This window comes from Prionailurus viverrinus, chromosome A2 (assembly GCF_022837055.1).
Source record: "Prionailurus viverrinus isolate Anna chromosome A2, UM_Priviv_1.0, whole genome shotgun sequence".
NCBI classification, from domain to species: Eukaryota; Metazoa; Chordata; class Mammalia; order Carnivora; family Felidae; genus Prionailurus; species Prionailurus viverrinus.
In genome coordinates this window covers 29,398,508-29,414,660 of record NC_062562.1, presented here as the reverse complement: position 1 = coordinate 29,414,660, position 16,153 = coordinate 29,398,508, and the positions used below count along the sequence as shown (strand labels likewise).

The window sequence follows — 16,153 nt, the reverse complement described above, 5'->3', positions numbered from 1 at the left end:
AAAGAAAACTTCACAAATTCCTTCCATCTATACCAGTGTGCTAGTTTCAGAAATATTCTCTAACATTTGCGGATTAAGCTACAGATGAATGTGTGGTATCTGTTTGTTAAGTCAATTTCTAAGGCACGTGCTAATAAGAATGCCAGTCACTTGGAAGTGATTCTTGGCTGGAGTTGGAGTGGCCGTAAAGTTCCTTTAAGTCACATGATGTGGGATGACCTTATTTATTAAGCTGGTATCTCCAATAGATCTGTTTGCCAGAGTGTAAGTCATTTTCACATTTGAAGTGCATTTTATCACTTGGAACATCTGGTCAGCAGGAGAGCTCGCTTCCTTGCATCAAGCAACTTCCAGGATATATAATGTTATTTCACCCTGCTACCCCAACCCCAGCCAGCAGGTTCTGAATTTTTAAGAAATGAAAGACTTTCCAGTTTCCTTAGATTGAGCTGATTGTGACCAAAAGGTTAGTCCTTGCTAAGTTTCCAATTCCAAAGTGGTATTTAAAATGTAAAGGAGAAAGAAGCAGCAACTTGGGCTTGATTAAAGACTATCATGATCATTTTTCTCCGATGGCCTCAAGCCAGCTAGATATTCATATACCAATTTAGAATTAATTCAGAAACATTTCTGGCAACTCTCATGTTGTTGCCAATTGGCATAAATTGCTCCTAAATCAGATCTTTCGATACCAGCCTTACATGCTCAGAATTCTTACTAAATTATATTTGCTCCTTATTCGTTATTTATTTTCTCTTTCGGCACCTTCCATTTTTAAACGTGGGTTGGTGATATTCTCTTCCTGGCAAAATCATCTCCAACCTTCTTTCCCTACAAATCAGCTTCCTTAGCCACCCCTGTTAACTTTTGCTCCCAACTGACTTCCTTTTGAGGGACATTTCCTTGGGGGTTGTGTTCTAGGCACTGGGGGCAAATGCAGTGGTTCTCAAAATTTCAGTGGGCATCAGACTCATTGAGAGAGCTTCTTAAAACCCAGATGGTTGGGTCTCACCCCAAGAGTTTCTGGTAGGTCTGGGGTGTGACCCAAGAACTTGCATTTCTAACCAATTCCCCAGTGATGCTGATGCTGCTGGCTGGTCTGGAGACCACAGTTTGAGAATCATTGGTCTGGAGGCTTGGATCCAAGAAGGAGTTAAGATTAGGGGCCACACGTGAAGGACAGCCTCCTGAGGAAGGCTTGGGTTAGGCTCGTTAAGTCACTCAGCTTGTCTGAACTTCAGTTTTCTCATCTGTAAAATGATGGCCCTATTCTAATTTATTTCAGGCTATTTTGAGCTGCAGAATCGGTTCTTCAAACCTTACCAAAAAGGCCACCATGTGAAACAAATAAGATTAGAGCTGCTCTGGATAAAGCAGAGGGCAGGGGGTCAAAGAAGAGGGTCCTCATGCTCAAACTACCAGGTTCCTTTCCGCCTCTGCATTTCTTTGCTGCCCACCTGAATTCTCTTAGGCTTCACGGATCCCACTTGAAAAACCCTGCTTTTGGTGATTTTTCATGTTCGTTCAGATCCCTTTGAGTTCAAACTTTCCAAAATTCTGTCCCTCATGAATTTTTCTCCCCTTGAGCTCCTTTTCTGAAAATTGAGATGTAATTCACATGCCATACATTTCAGCCTTTTAAAGTATACAATTCAATTCACAAAGCTATGCAACCATAACAACTATCAGTTTTAGGACTCTTCCTTCACCCTAAAAAGACACCTGACTTAATAATAGTTGCCCAACCCTCCCTCCCCAGCCCTGGGTAACCACCACTCTACTTTCTGTCTCTAAGAATTGCCTATTCTGAGCATTTCATATAAATGGAATCTCATGTGGCCTTTTGTGACTGGTTTCTTTCATAGGATATTGAATTTTCAAGACTCATGTTGTTGCAGGCATCAGCACTTTGTTCCTTTTTATACTGAATAATGTTTTATTACTTGGTTATGCCACATCATATTTACCAATTCATCAGTTGATAGACTTTTGAGTTGTTTCTACTTTTTAGCTACTACGAGTAACACTGCCATGAACATTCAATGTACAAGTTTTCGTGTGGACCTATGATTTCAATTGTCTTGAATATCTACCTAGAATTGAGATTCCTGGGTCATGTGGTCTGTCTTATTATAGCCATCCTAGTGTGTGTGCAGTGGTATCTCACTGTGGTTTTGATTTGCAGTGATGTTGGTCATACTTTTATGTGCCTACTGACCGTTTGTGTATCTCCTTTGAAGAAATATCTATTCAAATCCTTTGCCCATTTAAAAAATTAAATTCTTTTTATTGTTTAGTTGTTAGAGTTCTTTATATATTGTGGACGCTAGACCATTATCATACATAGGATTTGCAACTCTTTTCTCTGGTTCTGCCAATTGCCTTTTTCACATTCTTGGTAGTATCCTTTAAAACACAGTAGTTTTGTTTTTGTTTTGTTTTGTTTTAAGTTTGATGGAGTCCCATTTATCTCTTTCCCCTTGGAGCTTCCTGAGATGTCCATTTCAACTGAGTTTCACAAGGATGACACCATTCCAGGATGAGAAGGGTTGTTGCACTAGATTGGCCTCCTTTTCCCTCAGCAGCTCTTATGACTTCAGATCAACTCAGTTGTGGCCACATGTAAAGAACTCCACATACCTGGCCAGATGCTAAGTAATCCTTCCAAATAAGCCAAGTCACTCTGAGCTTATCTCCTTTTTTTTTTTTTTTTTTTTGGAACTGGGGCTTGGGGACAGTAGTGTATGTTGGAGGGCAGGGGTCGTCACAGGCTCCACTGAAAATTTGATGAAATTTATGGAACCAATTCCCAGGGGAAAAAATACTTTCACACAATTTCACCTTTCAGGGGGCATGATGACCTTGTTAGGTCTAACCGTAGGCCCCAGTTGGAGATATATGATAAAAAACAGCAAGTAGGTTTTGTCACAAGGGGATCCTGTTCTTACCATTACCACTAATCACTTCTGTGCTACAGTAAAATGACCTTGGCTTAACCTTGGAGTCTTGGTTTTCTTGAAGAACAAGTTGTCCAGTGGCTTCATAAGTACATCTTATGGGTGCTATACGTTAGCTGCCAAACTCTGTGACCTTGATCAAGTCCCTTACTGTTACAACTTAACTGTCATCATTTATCAAATGAAAGATATAGCATGCAACCCACAGCCTTTGAGAGATATGTAGCTCGTAAAAGCTGAGGATAAAGCTCCCTAATTTCTGGATGTCAGATTAGAACGTTGTCTGGGATATGCTCAAATAGTAACATTTTTGAGGTTAAACAGCAGTACCTACTTCTTCCAGGATAGTATTCTATTTGATAAAGTAGAAAACACATCATGTATCCCTTTCAAACAATTCAACATTCTTTTTTTATGAAAACAATAACTGAGGCTGGTTAACACTTCCTATTTTTTCTGAACCCCCACATCCCCCTCCAAGACCAAATGATCTTTATTAAGGGCTCATCCAATACTGCATTCTATTCTCTGGCTCTTATCCTAAGACTCAGTTTCCCAGACCATTCTAGAGAGACCTGCTATGCCATTTCTCCTTAGTATAATTGAATCAGAGACACCTAAGTGACCAGCTCATGGGACTAGAGGGCTCTGCTGACCTTAGGATACCAAATGACCGAGAATAGTCTGAACGAAGCCAGATACCATTTTCAGTATATCTATACTTCCTCTGAGGGACCTTGCTGGCTGTGACCTTGAGTAGAACTTCAATCGGAACTCTCATGCAAAAAGCCTCTCCTTAATTTTTCTCACTTTGCAGGATTGGGATATTCATCTCCAAAGTCACCAGAATTATAAAAATGAGATTGGCCAAAGATGACTGGAAATTGGGAGAACAGACAGAAAGTTCAATGTTTTTGTGTAGTTTTCGCTTTGTGAGTTTGGGATATTAAGCTCACATTCCAGATCTAGTTATAATCCCTGCTTCCACCTGGATTCCAACTCCCTCAAAGTGTTTTAGACTAGTGACTTGGCCAGGTGATACAGTGTCCTCCAATTTTAAGATCACTTCCTTAATTTCATCACCAGGGTAAAGTCTCATCTAAAAACAGCTGTTGAAGCATTTGTTAACCATACTTTTCCATCTTAAATATTTATTTTTTCATTAAAATTTTCAAAGCACCAGTAGAAAGGAAATTGTGTATTAAATAGTTTCTCACTTGGTCTAGTGTGTTTTCATCTCATTTCCAAGGTCAGATGGTCTTAACAGAAAGACAACATACACACAATCTGTTCCATGACAAGGCAAAATGTGCAGTACAGGAAGTCAAGTGGAATGATTTTTACGAAGTGATTGTGAATTTGCAGCAGCCTAGCTCATCAGAAGCAGAAGTGAACTCCAAACTTTCCATACCATTGAAGATTAGTGGTTCCCTTGGTATTATCATGATCTAGTGCCCCAGAATATAACTTATGGGTATTATCATTATTATTATGACTAGGGTAAAGCCAATCCAATGATGCCAGGAGAGGGAACTGGAAAATGCAAAAATAGGAAGGATCCCTCTTTGTACCCATATTGGGATGCAGACTTCAAGAGACTTTGTGGCAAGATAATCTTATTGTGGGGATGGTAATTAAAAGATGCCCCAGTGGTATTTATTCCCCTTCACGGAGCTTCACATCTGCGTGGAACAGATAATCTCCCCAAAAAGAGCAGAATGAAGTGCTCACTATTGCCCTGGAAAAGCTGGTTAATCAATAAGTTTGGGGAGAATTTGGTAAAAAGAAATGCGTGCATTTTGTACTTACTTGTCTAAAAATGGGGACTGCTTTGATATCCAGCCCTTTAGTGCATGTTAAGCAGAGCGGATATGACCCTGGTGGACTATCTTTCCCAAACTAAGTTTTGTTTATTTATCAAAACAACCTTTTCATAACGGGGGTGGGGAAACGTAGACAGGAGTAATGATAACAGTATTTGTCCAGAGTGAAAGGGAGAGACAGTGGAATTCTCTGCAGGGAGGTCAGGGCAAGTTTGTCATGGAAAAATTGAAGGCGGGAGGAGGTTCCAAACACCCACCATGTCTCCATATACTTCAGTGTGGACTCCTTCCAGAATGAAAAGGTTTGAGGTTCCCCCACCTGTGAAGAGAAAGCATATTTGCTTTTCAAGAAAAAAAAAAGGCATTACTAACACCTCAGACCGTGAGCCTGTATCTCTCCCGGTACATGGATAACGACTACAATGGTCTCTGCTCACCATGTCAGCCAAGTGTTCCAAGAGAACGTTTCTATTCTCAGTGATGTTCTTTGCTGGGTTAGAAGCCCCCCACTTCATATTTCAGATTGTATTATTTTGCCTACAACTTGCTTTTCTGAGTTAGTTAAGTCTCATAATTAATCAACGTGGATCATTTATAGTAATCCAAAGAAAATCAAGCAGAGTGAGACAGTCACATGAGGAGGAAAGTAAGCATGTGATACTGGATCTTATCTCAAGACCTAAAAATGAATTTGGAGCCCTGTCAATATTCCTGAATTCTTTTGCTCTGACATCTTTCTTTGTGTTTCTAGCACAGAATTCTGCAGATAGTTTTTTTGCATTCAGCTTCAGGTTTATGCCACTTACTAGTAAATCCCTTCATGAAGCTAGCGGGAGAGCCAGCGTGGGTCCTGATTTCATCAGGGCTGTGCAACATGGACCCTTTTTGCTTTATTGTTTTTCCTCTAATCAACTGAAAGGGAATGAAAATGAGAGAGTTGAGCAATAAGGACCATATCACCCTACCCTTGGCCTCTACTTTATGAAATTGAACAAATAGTATTGGAGTTGCAATTATAGTTATGACATGTTTTCACAGCTTAGACCTTCACTTGACCTTCAAAATAGATCTCTGAGGGGCACCTTGGTGGCTCTGTCGGTTGAGCATCTGACTTCAGCCCAGGTCATGATCTCACTGTCCCGAGTTCAAGCCTCGAGTCGGACTCTGTGCTATCAGCACAGAGCCTGGAGCCTGTTTCTGATTCTGTGTCTTCCTCTCTGTATCTGCCACTCCCCCATTCATGCTCGCTCTCTCTCTCTCTCTCTCTCTCTCTCTCTCACACACACACACAAATAAATAAACATTAAAAAAATAGATCTCTGAATCTGAGAGCAGAGCTGCCAGGAAATGGTTTTTAAATAATAATAATAATAATAAATAATAAATAAAAGAACAGACCTGGTAAATATCTTTAAACAGGGTTTGCTTCATTCTCTTTCCAAGATCAGTGTTTGTACTTGGTTCTCCTTCTACCCCCCACATTGGTTGCGACCAGTTAGTGGTATTAATCTGTTCTTTTACAGATGAGGAAACTGAACTACATTTTCTTAGGCTACATGATTTCCCAACTTTGCACTGGGACTTTATCTAGATCTTCCAATTACAAACAAAATTCCCCTGTGACTTTTAATGAACTAACTGAATTCATATCCCTTCACTCACTTTCATTAATTCTGATTGCCAGTTATCAGAATATCAAACCACGTTCCCGTGGCTTATTATTTCTGTATGTTTTCATAGCTTTTTGAATGGTTTGCTTAATTTTCGTTTTCTCATGTGTCCTTTTGTCCTAATCTTTATTTGCACTGTTCCTTTTTTTTTCTATTCCTAATTAATCATCCTTCTGAAAGTTTGCTAAAGAGTGGGTAAGTGCATTTTCCTTTCCAAATAGCAGTGCTTTGCATTGTTATTTTTTATTAAGGAATATGGAATAATTCGAATGGATACTAAAATGATCTAATAAATGTCAAGGAACTGGCATACAGTATTTTCTGTTGAAATCGCTTTTCCTTTTTTCCTGGCATTTACAGCAGATTTTTGTTTGTGTGGGGGTTTGTTTTCACATTACTATTTAAATTTAATCGACAGCGGCCGTTAGAGAAATTGAAAAACTTAACAGGCGTCTTAGCAGAGGCTCTAAACCTGGATCTCTGTATCCATGAATGGAGAAAATGAGTGGCTGTCGCAAGGGCTCAGAAAAAAAAAAAAACAAACAAACAAAAAACAAAACAAAACAAAAAAAACAACGTTGCCTCCACACTGAGTCAATATCTAGAGAACCAGTGGGCTCTGAGGCGTTAACCCCAAGTATCAGAGGGTTTTAGAACATTTTTTGCGAAATCCATCACAGTGTCTTGGTCAAATTCTGAGTCACATCCCCCGGAAGTTTTCCAAAGATAACTTTTCATCCCCTGTATTAAATTATTGTGCTATCTTATTTTGTAAGTTCCAGATCAATACACCGCTAGGCCATGAGGCCATTCCATGCGTGCTGTTTGTAATCGTGTGTATGTATCTACACATATCAAAGCCATCCAAAGCCTTGGGTGAGCAGCCATGTGGCTGGTAATTTTTTTTAAGAGCTTCAGATCTCTCTTCATCAAAGACCTGGAGTCAGAATCTTACGGCTGCGTCTGGGACTATGGAAATGAACTGGGTCTACGGGCCAGGCTTGCTTTATAAATTGTGTTGTCTAAAAATTACTGACGGATGCAATGCCCTCACCTCCCAAACATGCTAATATTTGTCTTTCTGTGTTCCTCAGCATCAATACCATTCAAAAATAGATGAACTAATTGAAGAAGCTGTTAAAGAAATGATAACACTCTTGGTTGCAAAGGTAACCTTCAGCTTCAGGTGAAATGTTTCATTGCGAACATTGCTTTGTTAGATCTGCATTCCCATTAAAATGTAACACGTTAAAAAGTTCAGCTGGATACTTGTATTTCTCAGGAAACAAGATCGTACATCACCCAGGCTCAAGTCAGAATGATTTTTTCTGATGATTGCAAGCCGCGTGAAGATGAATTGATGAAGTGGCGTGTGTTAACTTAATAAGAAATTGTCCCCCGACTAGGTTATAGGAAAAGTGTTTGTTTTGTTTTTCAGCGCTGACAAAGTTAGATTTTAAATACAGAAAGTTAAACGGTAATAAGGAATTCTGCCATCCTGAAAACCCCCTTTTCCCTCGTTTCTCATGCAGTGAGAGTCATAATAAAACATAAAAGTCAGATAAAGCTATTTCAGTCACCCTCATGAATTATAGAATTTTAACTAAGTAATGCTGAATGGGAAGACATTTATATTTGCCAGTGCTAAACTTCTGTTTCCCCCAAATTACTGATAAAATACAAATAAAAATAGATTGGATTAAATGTAGTGCTAATATGTAACGTAAAAACTGCTTTGCGCAGTTTTGGATTTTGAAAAGTGCATTTAATATTATCGCATGCTGTATGCAACTCAATAATATTTTGTCACTTTGTACTTCTGTAACACTCTGTATTTGCAATCACATAATAATGAAGAGAAAGCCGGATAAGTCAAATATTTCTCTGTGAAAGCAATCTATTCCTCTCCCCAAAAGCGGGAATCAAATAATATTTTAGAACGCAAAAGCAAGTGAGGTCATTGCTAGTCTCTGGCTGGTTGGGAATGTTGCTCCTTAGTGTGAACAGTTAGAGTTTGAAATAATATATATATATATCTATTTTTTTGCTGTTTTACTAGTTCGTTACTATCTTGGAAGGAGTACTGGCAAAATTATCCAGATATGACGAAGGGACTTTGTTTTCTTCTTTTTTGTCATTTACCGTAAGTAAAGAGCTTCTTCCTTGCCTGGTTTTCGTTTTCGTGTGGGTTTGGGTTTTGGTTTAGGGGAGGGCTGCCAATGTGTCATTTTGGTGTTGGTTTGTGTGTGCATGTGAATTAAGGTCAGCTACCAATATAACATGACAATAAGCAGGACCTTTCATAACCGCAGGTAATCCAAAATCATTTCTTTCACTTGAGAATGCGCAATATGTATGCTATGTATATGCATGTACACACACATACACATACGTCTCCATATGTATACATCCCAAAGAGAGTTGCTGGCCCGAGCCCGTGTTAGTTATCTCAGGGAAATCACTTAATGTTTCTGGGTCACCACTTGCCCATCTGTAAAATTTAAACGTTGCAAATAGAGACCTACAGGTCAGACAGAGCTTTCGAATACATTTTATTTGGTCCTCACTGGGTCAGGTACACTTTTCCTAACTGAATTAGTTGCCTATATTTACAACGCGGAGGATTCACGGAGATGTCCATATTCCAGGCTTTCTTTATAAAAGGGACACTTAAGAGCTCTGAGCATCTCAGACCAGTGGTCTGCTGGTCCCCGTGGGCCCCATTGACCAGACGGTCGTTTGCCAGTTTCCTGTAGCACCTGGCTGTTTCGGTCATTCGTGTACCTGCCTGGGCTTGGGAACACTGGAGTCTACAACCTCTGAAGCACATGACTGGGTCCTTACAGATTGTGAGGGGCTCTAATTCTGCGCCAGGATCGGGCATGGGCATAGAAGTGAGTTTGGCTGTGGGCGGAAGCCAGCCTCATTCTCTGCAGGTCAATGACCAATGGAGATGGTCACCGTAAAGGGGCTGCTTTGGGGGCCTTGTTCTCCCACCTTCTGTGCTCGGTGGCGATGACAACTGTATCTTTTCTTGACGTTTCTGATAGCTGGGTTTTTGCTCGCTCTGAGGCCAGCTGTTTTCCTCTGACATAAGAAAGGCAATCAATTTAAGACCTACTATCCCTGCGTCTTTAAAACAGCATTAATGTATGAAGAATCTCCTAGAAAGGCATTGAATGCCAAGACGAGGCCCAGCACGGGGTAGGAGGTAGCATACCATCATCATCTTTGGGATCTGGCAGAACCGGCTTCAAATCCTGTTGCCAGGATTAACCAGCTATGTGATCTTGAGTAGCTGTCTCATCCTCTCCGAATCTCAGTTGTGCTTCAGGTTTGCTTTTGGCCTTGGGGAGGGGCGCTATTATATAATTTTGGTTTTGGTGTTGGCATATGTGTGTTAATTATGGCCAACTACCATGATGTATGGGAGTGAGGAGTGGATAACATCTGCTGGGGTGAGCTGTTGGGGAGATAATAATGTAAGTGAAGAGTCTAGCAGAGTCCTAGCACGAAGTAAGTTCTCAACAAATGGAGGCTACTTTTAATAAAAGATGATAAAACATGATTATTATACAGTGCAAACAACCATGCACACAAGTTCTTCCTAAATATGCCTTACATTGGTATTTCCCGCGCATTAGATTTTCTGGGAATTAAGGGACAGGTAGACAGAAGACATTTAAAACAATTCTAGATAGTATCCATGTATCCACATATCCAGGATATTTTACTTAGCAGCTCTCAACTTCCCACGTGTAAGGAATGAACTCAACCCCAGAAGTGTGGTGGCCCCAGTTCCCAGAATCTAGTGGTAACGGTGGGGCGGGCCAGAGGATGGTGACAACAGGAAATCTACCCAATATCACTCCGTAGAACCACTTACAATGTGTCACAGCCGAAAGGAAACCAATCCGGCCACTCCTTTGACAAACAAACAAACAACAGCAACAACAAAAACAAGGCCCAGAGAGGGGAAGTAATTTGTCTAAGGTCACACAGCAATGGGCAGAGTGGAGACAGAGATCCAGGTCTTCTGCCAGCTCCCCCCCCTGCGCCTCCCCCCACCCCCCACCATTGAAGAACTTCCTGGAGAGAGTGGGATTCAGCTGGCAGTTGCCTTAGCACTGGAAGGCAGATGGGCAGATGAGTGGGAAATATTCGATAATCTTTCATCCCTCAGTGAAGTCATGGAAATGGTGGAAAGAGGCAGAATTCTTCTGGAAAACATTCCCCTGACACCCACAAAAGCTTTCACTTTCTTTGAGTCTTCATTTCGAGCAAGTGTTTTTACCGCCCTGGACTCGAACCAGTGCAAACCGGGAAAGCCCCTCTGCTCTTCACGGAGCAGAACTCAGCCCATCCGTTAGGCCCCACCCTAATGACTGACTTACCCAGAGAACTAGCGGAAGGTGGTCCATGGCAGCCGTGCAGGACGGGGTACCAGGGGGAGTCTCACGAGAGGGTGAGACACAAAGAAGGCCTAGCATATCCTCTGAGGAGTTTTCAAGCTGAAATTCTCATGCTCTCCTCTCCCTTTTCGGAGACATTTTGCAGCCTCGCAGCATGCCTAGTGAAGTCCCCGTAACTGCAGAACACTTGGGTGCCTGTTGCTGGGCCTGTGACTTCCCTTCCTTAGTGACACTTCTCCCACACACTTGGCCGTCCCACGGCCAAAAGCACCCACTTATCATTTGCAGCCTCTGTTCTCATCTCCTGCTGGTATTCCAGCGTTGGAGAACACGAGCTGTGCTCAGAAGTGGCAGGAATATCCATCTGCACACGTGGATGCTGAGCTCCTGCCCAAATTTCAAGGGGCCTTTGAAGACTTCCTGCGGCCCAGTGTGTGACTCACGCCAGAGTGGAGTGGAGGGGAAGGGAAAGAGCTGAGCAGGGGCAGCAGGCGTCATGGGAAGAGCCTGGGAACCAACGATGAGAGAGCCAGCTGTGAGTCCCGGGACCCTGGACAAAGGCGTCGAGAAGGTGCCGACGCCCTGGCAAGGCTTCCCTTAGCACTGCTCCCATCTCGGATTCAATCTTTCAAGTATTACTGTGCACTTACCACGTCCCCACCTCAGCGGGGCTGCCAAGGCTGAGCCATGTGCTGTGCCCCCCGGAAAGCTGACAAGTATCGACAAATATGCCACCCTTTCCCCCTCTTTCTCCCGCTGAGCGCCTCCTTTCCTGGGTGGGCTTGGTTTCATGGTCCAAGCCAGACATTTTGGAAAACGTCTGCAGTGGCACAGAGCAGGCAGGAATATTTATTTCTCGTCTCCATCTGCATTGCTTCCTCTCTTGGAGAGGAGCTGGGGGGTGGGGGGGGAGGAGGGAGGAGGAGATGTGGCTTCTTCGTGCCAGCCCAAGAGGCGTCCAGGCGCGCCCCTCCTCTCCTCCCTCCGCAGCCTCAGCAGCAGGAGCAGCCTGGGATTTCTGGAGGCAGGCGCCTTTCGAACTTTCGAAAGATCAGCCCAGTTGGAAGTCGCAATTAGCAACTATCCGCCCATTTCCCCTGACTGCAAGATGTGCTTTTGTGTGGGTTGCCTGCTTGGAAGGGTCCTTGTCTGGTGGGTAGCCTCACGCTGTTCTTTTAGGAGGCCAGGGAGGGCGACAAGCAGGTGCCTAGGTCCCTCTCCGAACAAATTAAAATCCTTTCCTTGGGCCTATCCAGGTGTTAACAAATATGCTAGTTCTGGAATCCACTGGCTCCTTCATTCTCTCATTCACTCGTTCACCCAGCATGTATTTACCAAGTGCTATTGTGCTAGGTGCCGGAACACAGCAGTGAGCAAGGGACACATGTTCTCTGTCCTTTTGGAGTTTCATTTAGGAACAGAGACAGACAATAAAAAAGGGAAAAAAAAGTATAGGGTAGGGGTTGTGCTATACAGGCCACAAAGTGGAAAGAAAGGGAGAGAAAGAGAGAGAGGAGGTGGGGGGTAGTGTTGTTTTAGCTAGGATGGTCACGGAAGGTCTCTGAGGAGGAGACGTGGACTGAAACCAAGAGGGGCCAGCCACAGCTGAAGAGAGGGGAGAATCTTCTAGACAGAGCAGCAATTGCAATGACCAGGAGGCAGGAAAGCAGGAGGCATTTTTGCAGCATATTTTGGAAGTAGCATGGACAGGACTTAGAGATTGAGCACCTGCTGGGGGCGGAGACTCAATGGAAGGAGCAAAGTGGAAGGTCCCTCGCGGTGAGGTCCTGAAGAGTTCTGCTGTGCCGAGTGGTCCTGAGAGGCCAGTGGCACACAGCAAAAAGCCCAGAGAGGGGAGACCCAGGCTGGGGCCCCAGCCCTGCCCCTCACCCCGGAGCTGTGTGACCTGGAACATGGGACCCCACCTTGGCTTTCAGTTCCCCTCGGCATAATATGATGATGGTTTTATTAGATGAATTCCAAAGTCTAAAATAGCTACAGGAGCAACGCTATTCTTTAAGCACTTGCTAAGTGCCTGGCACAGGGCTAAGTGCTTTAAATATATTTTTCTCATTGAATCCTCTGAACGCTGCCGTTCCAACAACGCTCTTCTGCCTGCAGACAATGAAACGGAGGCTCGGAGAGGTTAAGTCCTCTAGTTCGACCAGCATGCTCTCTCTCACTAACCTCCGGAGCCTTTAAGGAAGGGTGATGATGTAGGAGGAGCCCACACCCTCTCCCCTGGCAGACAGAATAATTACCTCAAATCCTCTGAAGGCCCCGAGAATTCACTCCAGGTTCCCCCATCAAGCCAGCCATTTGAGATGGTCACAATGGAACCCTGGAAGCCACTCTGGTCAGGCAGGGTAAAGCCCTATTAAAAGCTGTCAGGGGCCCAAACACTACGGTATGCACAATCCCCTAGGTCTCAAATTACCCTCATCCACCTTTTTTCCCTCTTCATTTGCCAGCCTTTTAATTGGTTTGTCACTTAGAAATGAAACAAAGTAGACATGCTTCTTCCTGCTAGAATCTGAGACCAGGACTGGTGTTAGTGCGTGCGGATCACCCAGCAGCGTAGACGGCTTTTGTGCAGAGCTCTTGAGGTCATGCCAAAGAACAAGACTGCCACTTTGGTCAAAAGCCAGAACTGGATCAAAAGAATTCACTTCTGTGCACAAACTATTTTGGTCAGGAAGCAGTTCAAATTTTAGCATGGGGCGAGTGTTCGTAATTGTTACTGTTATCTCCAGCGATGTCCCATTTTTGCTCTGGCTTCAGGGAATGCCCAGCAGAGGAGACATGGCTTTTTATACTATGGGCTGGTGATGATGGTGTAGACAGAGAGGTCTTGGTCTACCTTCAGAAGGCAACATCCTTAGATTATCAGATGCTGAATCCATGTGAGTCAAGTCAGTTGACTTCCCCCCTTCAGAGTGGAGGTACCTGCCTTGGACAGAAGCACCAACCATGTTGGTAATATCTGACCTTTATTGAACATATATTATGTGCCAGGCAGTGTGCTGAGTGACTTACATGCATTTTCTCATCCGATTCTCACGATCACCCTATGCAATTGATACAATTATTATCCCCATTTTACAGATGAGAGAGTTGAGTTTTTTGTCCAAAGTCATACAACTACTAAGACTCCACCTTAGATTTACTCTTTTATTATCTTCAGAATGTTATTCCCCACAGAAGCACAGAAACTCATAAATGGAATCAATTCGTGACTCTCCCAGGAACAATCTACTTACCGATACCATTTCTAAGGGAAAGAGTCCTCTATTTTTTTCACACCTTACCAGTAAAAGTATTTTGTAAGTAATTTACCCGCCACATGGTTTGCAATAAAACCAAAGGAATAGACATTCAAAAGCCCCCTGCTTCTTTTGTGCTTTCCAGATAATCTTCAGTTTCACATTAGTCCTTCATTCAACACATGTTTGTTAAGTACTTACTTGCTGCGAGGCATTGGGAGCTTACCAATGACCAAGACGGATAATGCCTCTTAGTATATATTCTCATTAGGGAGATACAGTCTCAACAAGTAAGTCACACGCATGGCAAGTTTTCAGAGAGAGGCAGAAGTAGCTGATGCAGTGGGGCGGTAGCCTAAAGGAACCGAACATCATCTGGGAGGCCATGGCGTTTGAGGTGAGGTCTGATGGGTGTAGCAAATAAGAGAAGAAGGATTGTTGCAGGGCACAAAGACACTGAGGAGGAAGCGAAGGTCCCATGCATTGTGGGAACCAGAAGTTCATTGTGACTCGGGTAAATGTCAGACTAAAATAGGGATAGAGCTAGGGAGCAGCTAATCTGGAGCCTGATCATGAAGCAACTTGCCCATGGTTATGGTATCTAAGGGTTTGCCAAGGGGCATTATCAAAATTAATTTAGCTGGAGAAGGGAAGAGAGGTCCCCAAGAGACCAGCTACTGTTACCGGCGGACGTCGTGTTTGTAGTCTGATTTTGAAGCTTTGGGCCACCATCGGAAGGCAAGGCGTATTTTGTCTAATGGTTTTTGTTCGCATAGACCAAAAAAGCACCATGCTCTGACGTGTTCAAGAACTCTAAAGCACCGATCTGCCGTGCCTTCTACCGACTTCTTTCATCAGCCACTCCCCAGTGGCTCAGAACTTGACATCCACTTTGGGGTTTATTTCAGATAATTTTATCACCTAGTAGGACATCCTCCTCCTTTCCAGTTCATGCCTTGAAAACACAGCTGACAATTAACATACCCTGCTGTCCAAAGCAGCCCTTCAGAAGCTTTTTCAGAAGAAGAAGAAGAAAAAAAATAAGCATCCAAAGTTAACCATTCCCCTTTAAATCCTTTGGTAGACAGATGAACACAAGACAGACATGGTATTTTCTTCAGACCGTCAGGTGCTGAGTGACGAGGTCACAGAACCGACAGCCATGAAAGAAAGACGTAATGAAGACACGTGGGGCTCCAAACATGAGATAATTGTTCTGAAATTAAAAGTCAGAGATGCTGCCCTAACCTCCAAACCACTTGCAGGGGGACGCCGGTCACCAGAAAGTGAGAGGGAGGGGGAGGATTGTGAAGCCCAGGCTAACAGAAATGCGGGCTAGTTACTGGCCATTTGTTGAGCCTCAGTTGCTTCATCTGTTGAGTGGGGGTGCTAGGGCCTATGTCTGGGAGCAGATGAGATGAGTAGAACCACGATGAGCAGGGGCGCCTGGGTGGCTCGGTCGGTTGAGCATCCGACTTCGGTTCAGGTCATGAGTTCAAGCTTCCCATCGGGCTCTGTGCTGACAGTTCAGAGCCCAGAGCCTGCATCGGATTCTGTGTGTGTGTCTCTCTCTGCCCTTCCCCCACTTGCGCTCTGTCTCCCTCTCTCTCTGTCTCAAAAATAAGTAAACATTTTTAAATGAAAAAAAAAAAAAAAAGAACTATAGTGAGCAGTCTCCTGGCACATTGTGGCAGCTCAGTAAATACCCCTTCTTAGTATTACCTTCAGCCTACACCTGTAAGAAAGTTCACCCGATCTAGCACTTTCAACCATTTTCTCACCTGTTTAGTCCTTGGCTTATTAACCATTTCTCCTCAGCAACCCAAATCACTACTCAGAACAGGATCGACCAAGACTCTCCTGTAGCTGCTATTTCGGCACATTCTTATACTCAAAACTTGGATTCATCAGAGATGTTTTCCATTAAGTTTAGTGTATTTTAGCATTTAGTGTTTTGTTTTAATTCTTCCAGAATTTTTCATTCACACATAGCCTCTAGAATACCTATGAATCAAAATATTCGGTTAA

At 43.3% G+C, this 16,153-nt stretch overlaps 1 protein-coding gene across 13 annotated transcripts in view; it reads left to right on the top strand.

Annotated features, from left to right (window-relative positions):
• CADPS (calcium dependent secretion activator) overlaps window positions 1–16,153 on the top strand; it is a 483,782-nt gene that overhangs the window by 404,666 nt on the left and 62,963 nt on the right. For 10 of the 13 annotated variants that reach the window (XM_047847306.1, XM_047847337.1, XM_047847279.1 and 7 more), the window contains 2 exons: window positions 7,545–7,619; window positions 8,510–8,593. In XM_047847306.1, coding sequence (XP_047703262.1) covers window positions 7,545–7,619; window positions 8,510–8,593 — 159 coding nt within the window. Of the gene's footprint in view, window positions 1–6,630; window positions 6,646–7,544; window positions 7,620–8,509; window positions 8,594–16,153 lie in introns of all 13 variants that reach the window. The other 3 variants (XM_047847316.1, XM_047847350.1, XM_047847294.1) reach the window with 1 other exon arrangement.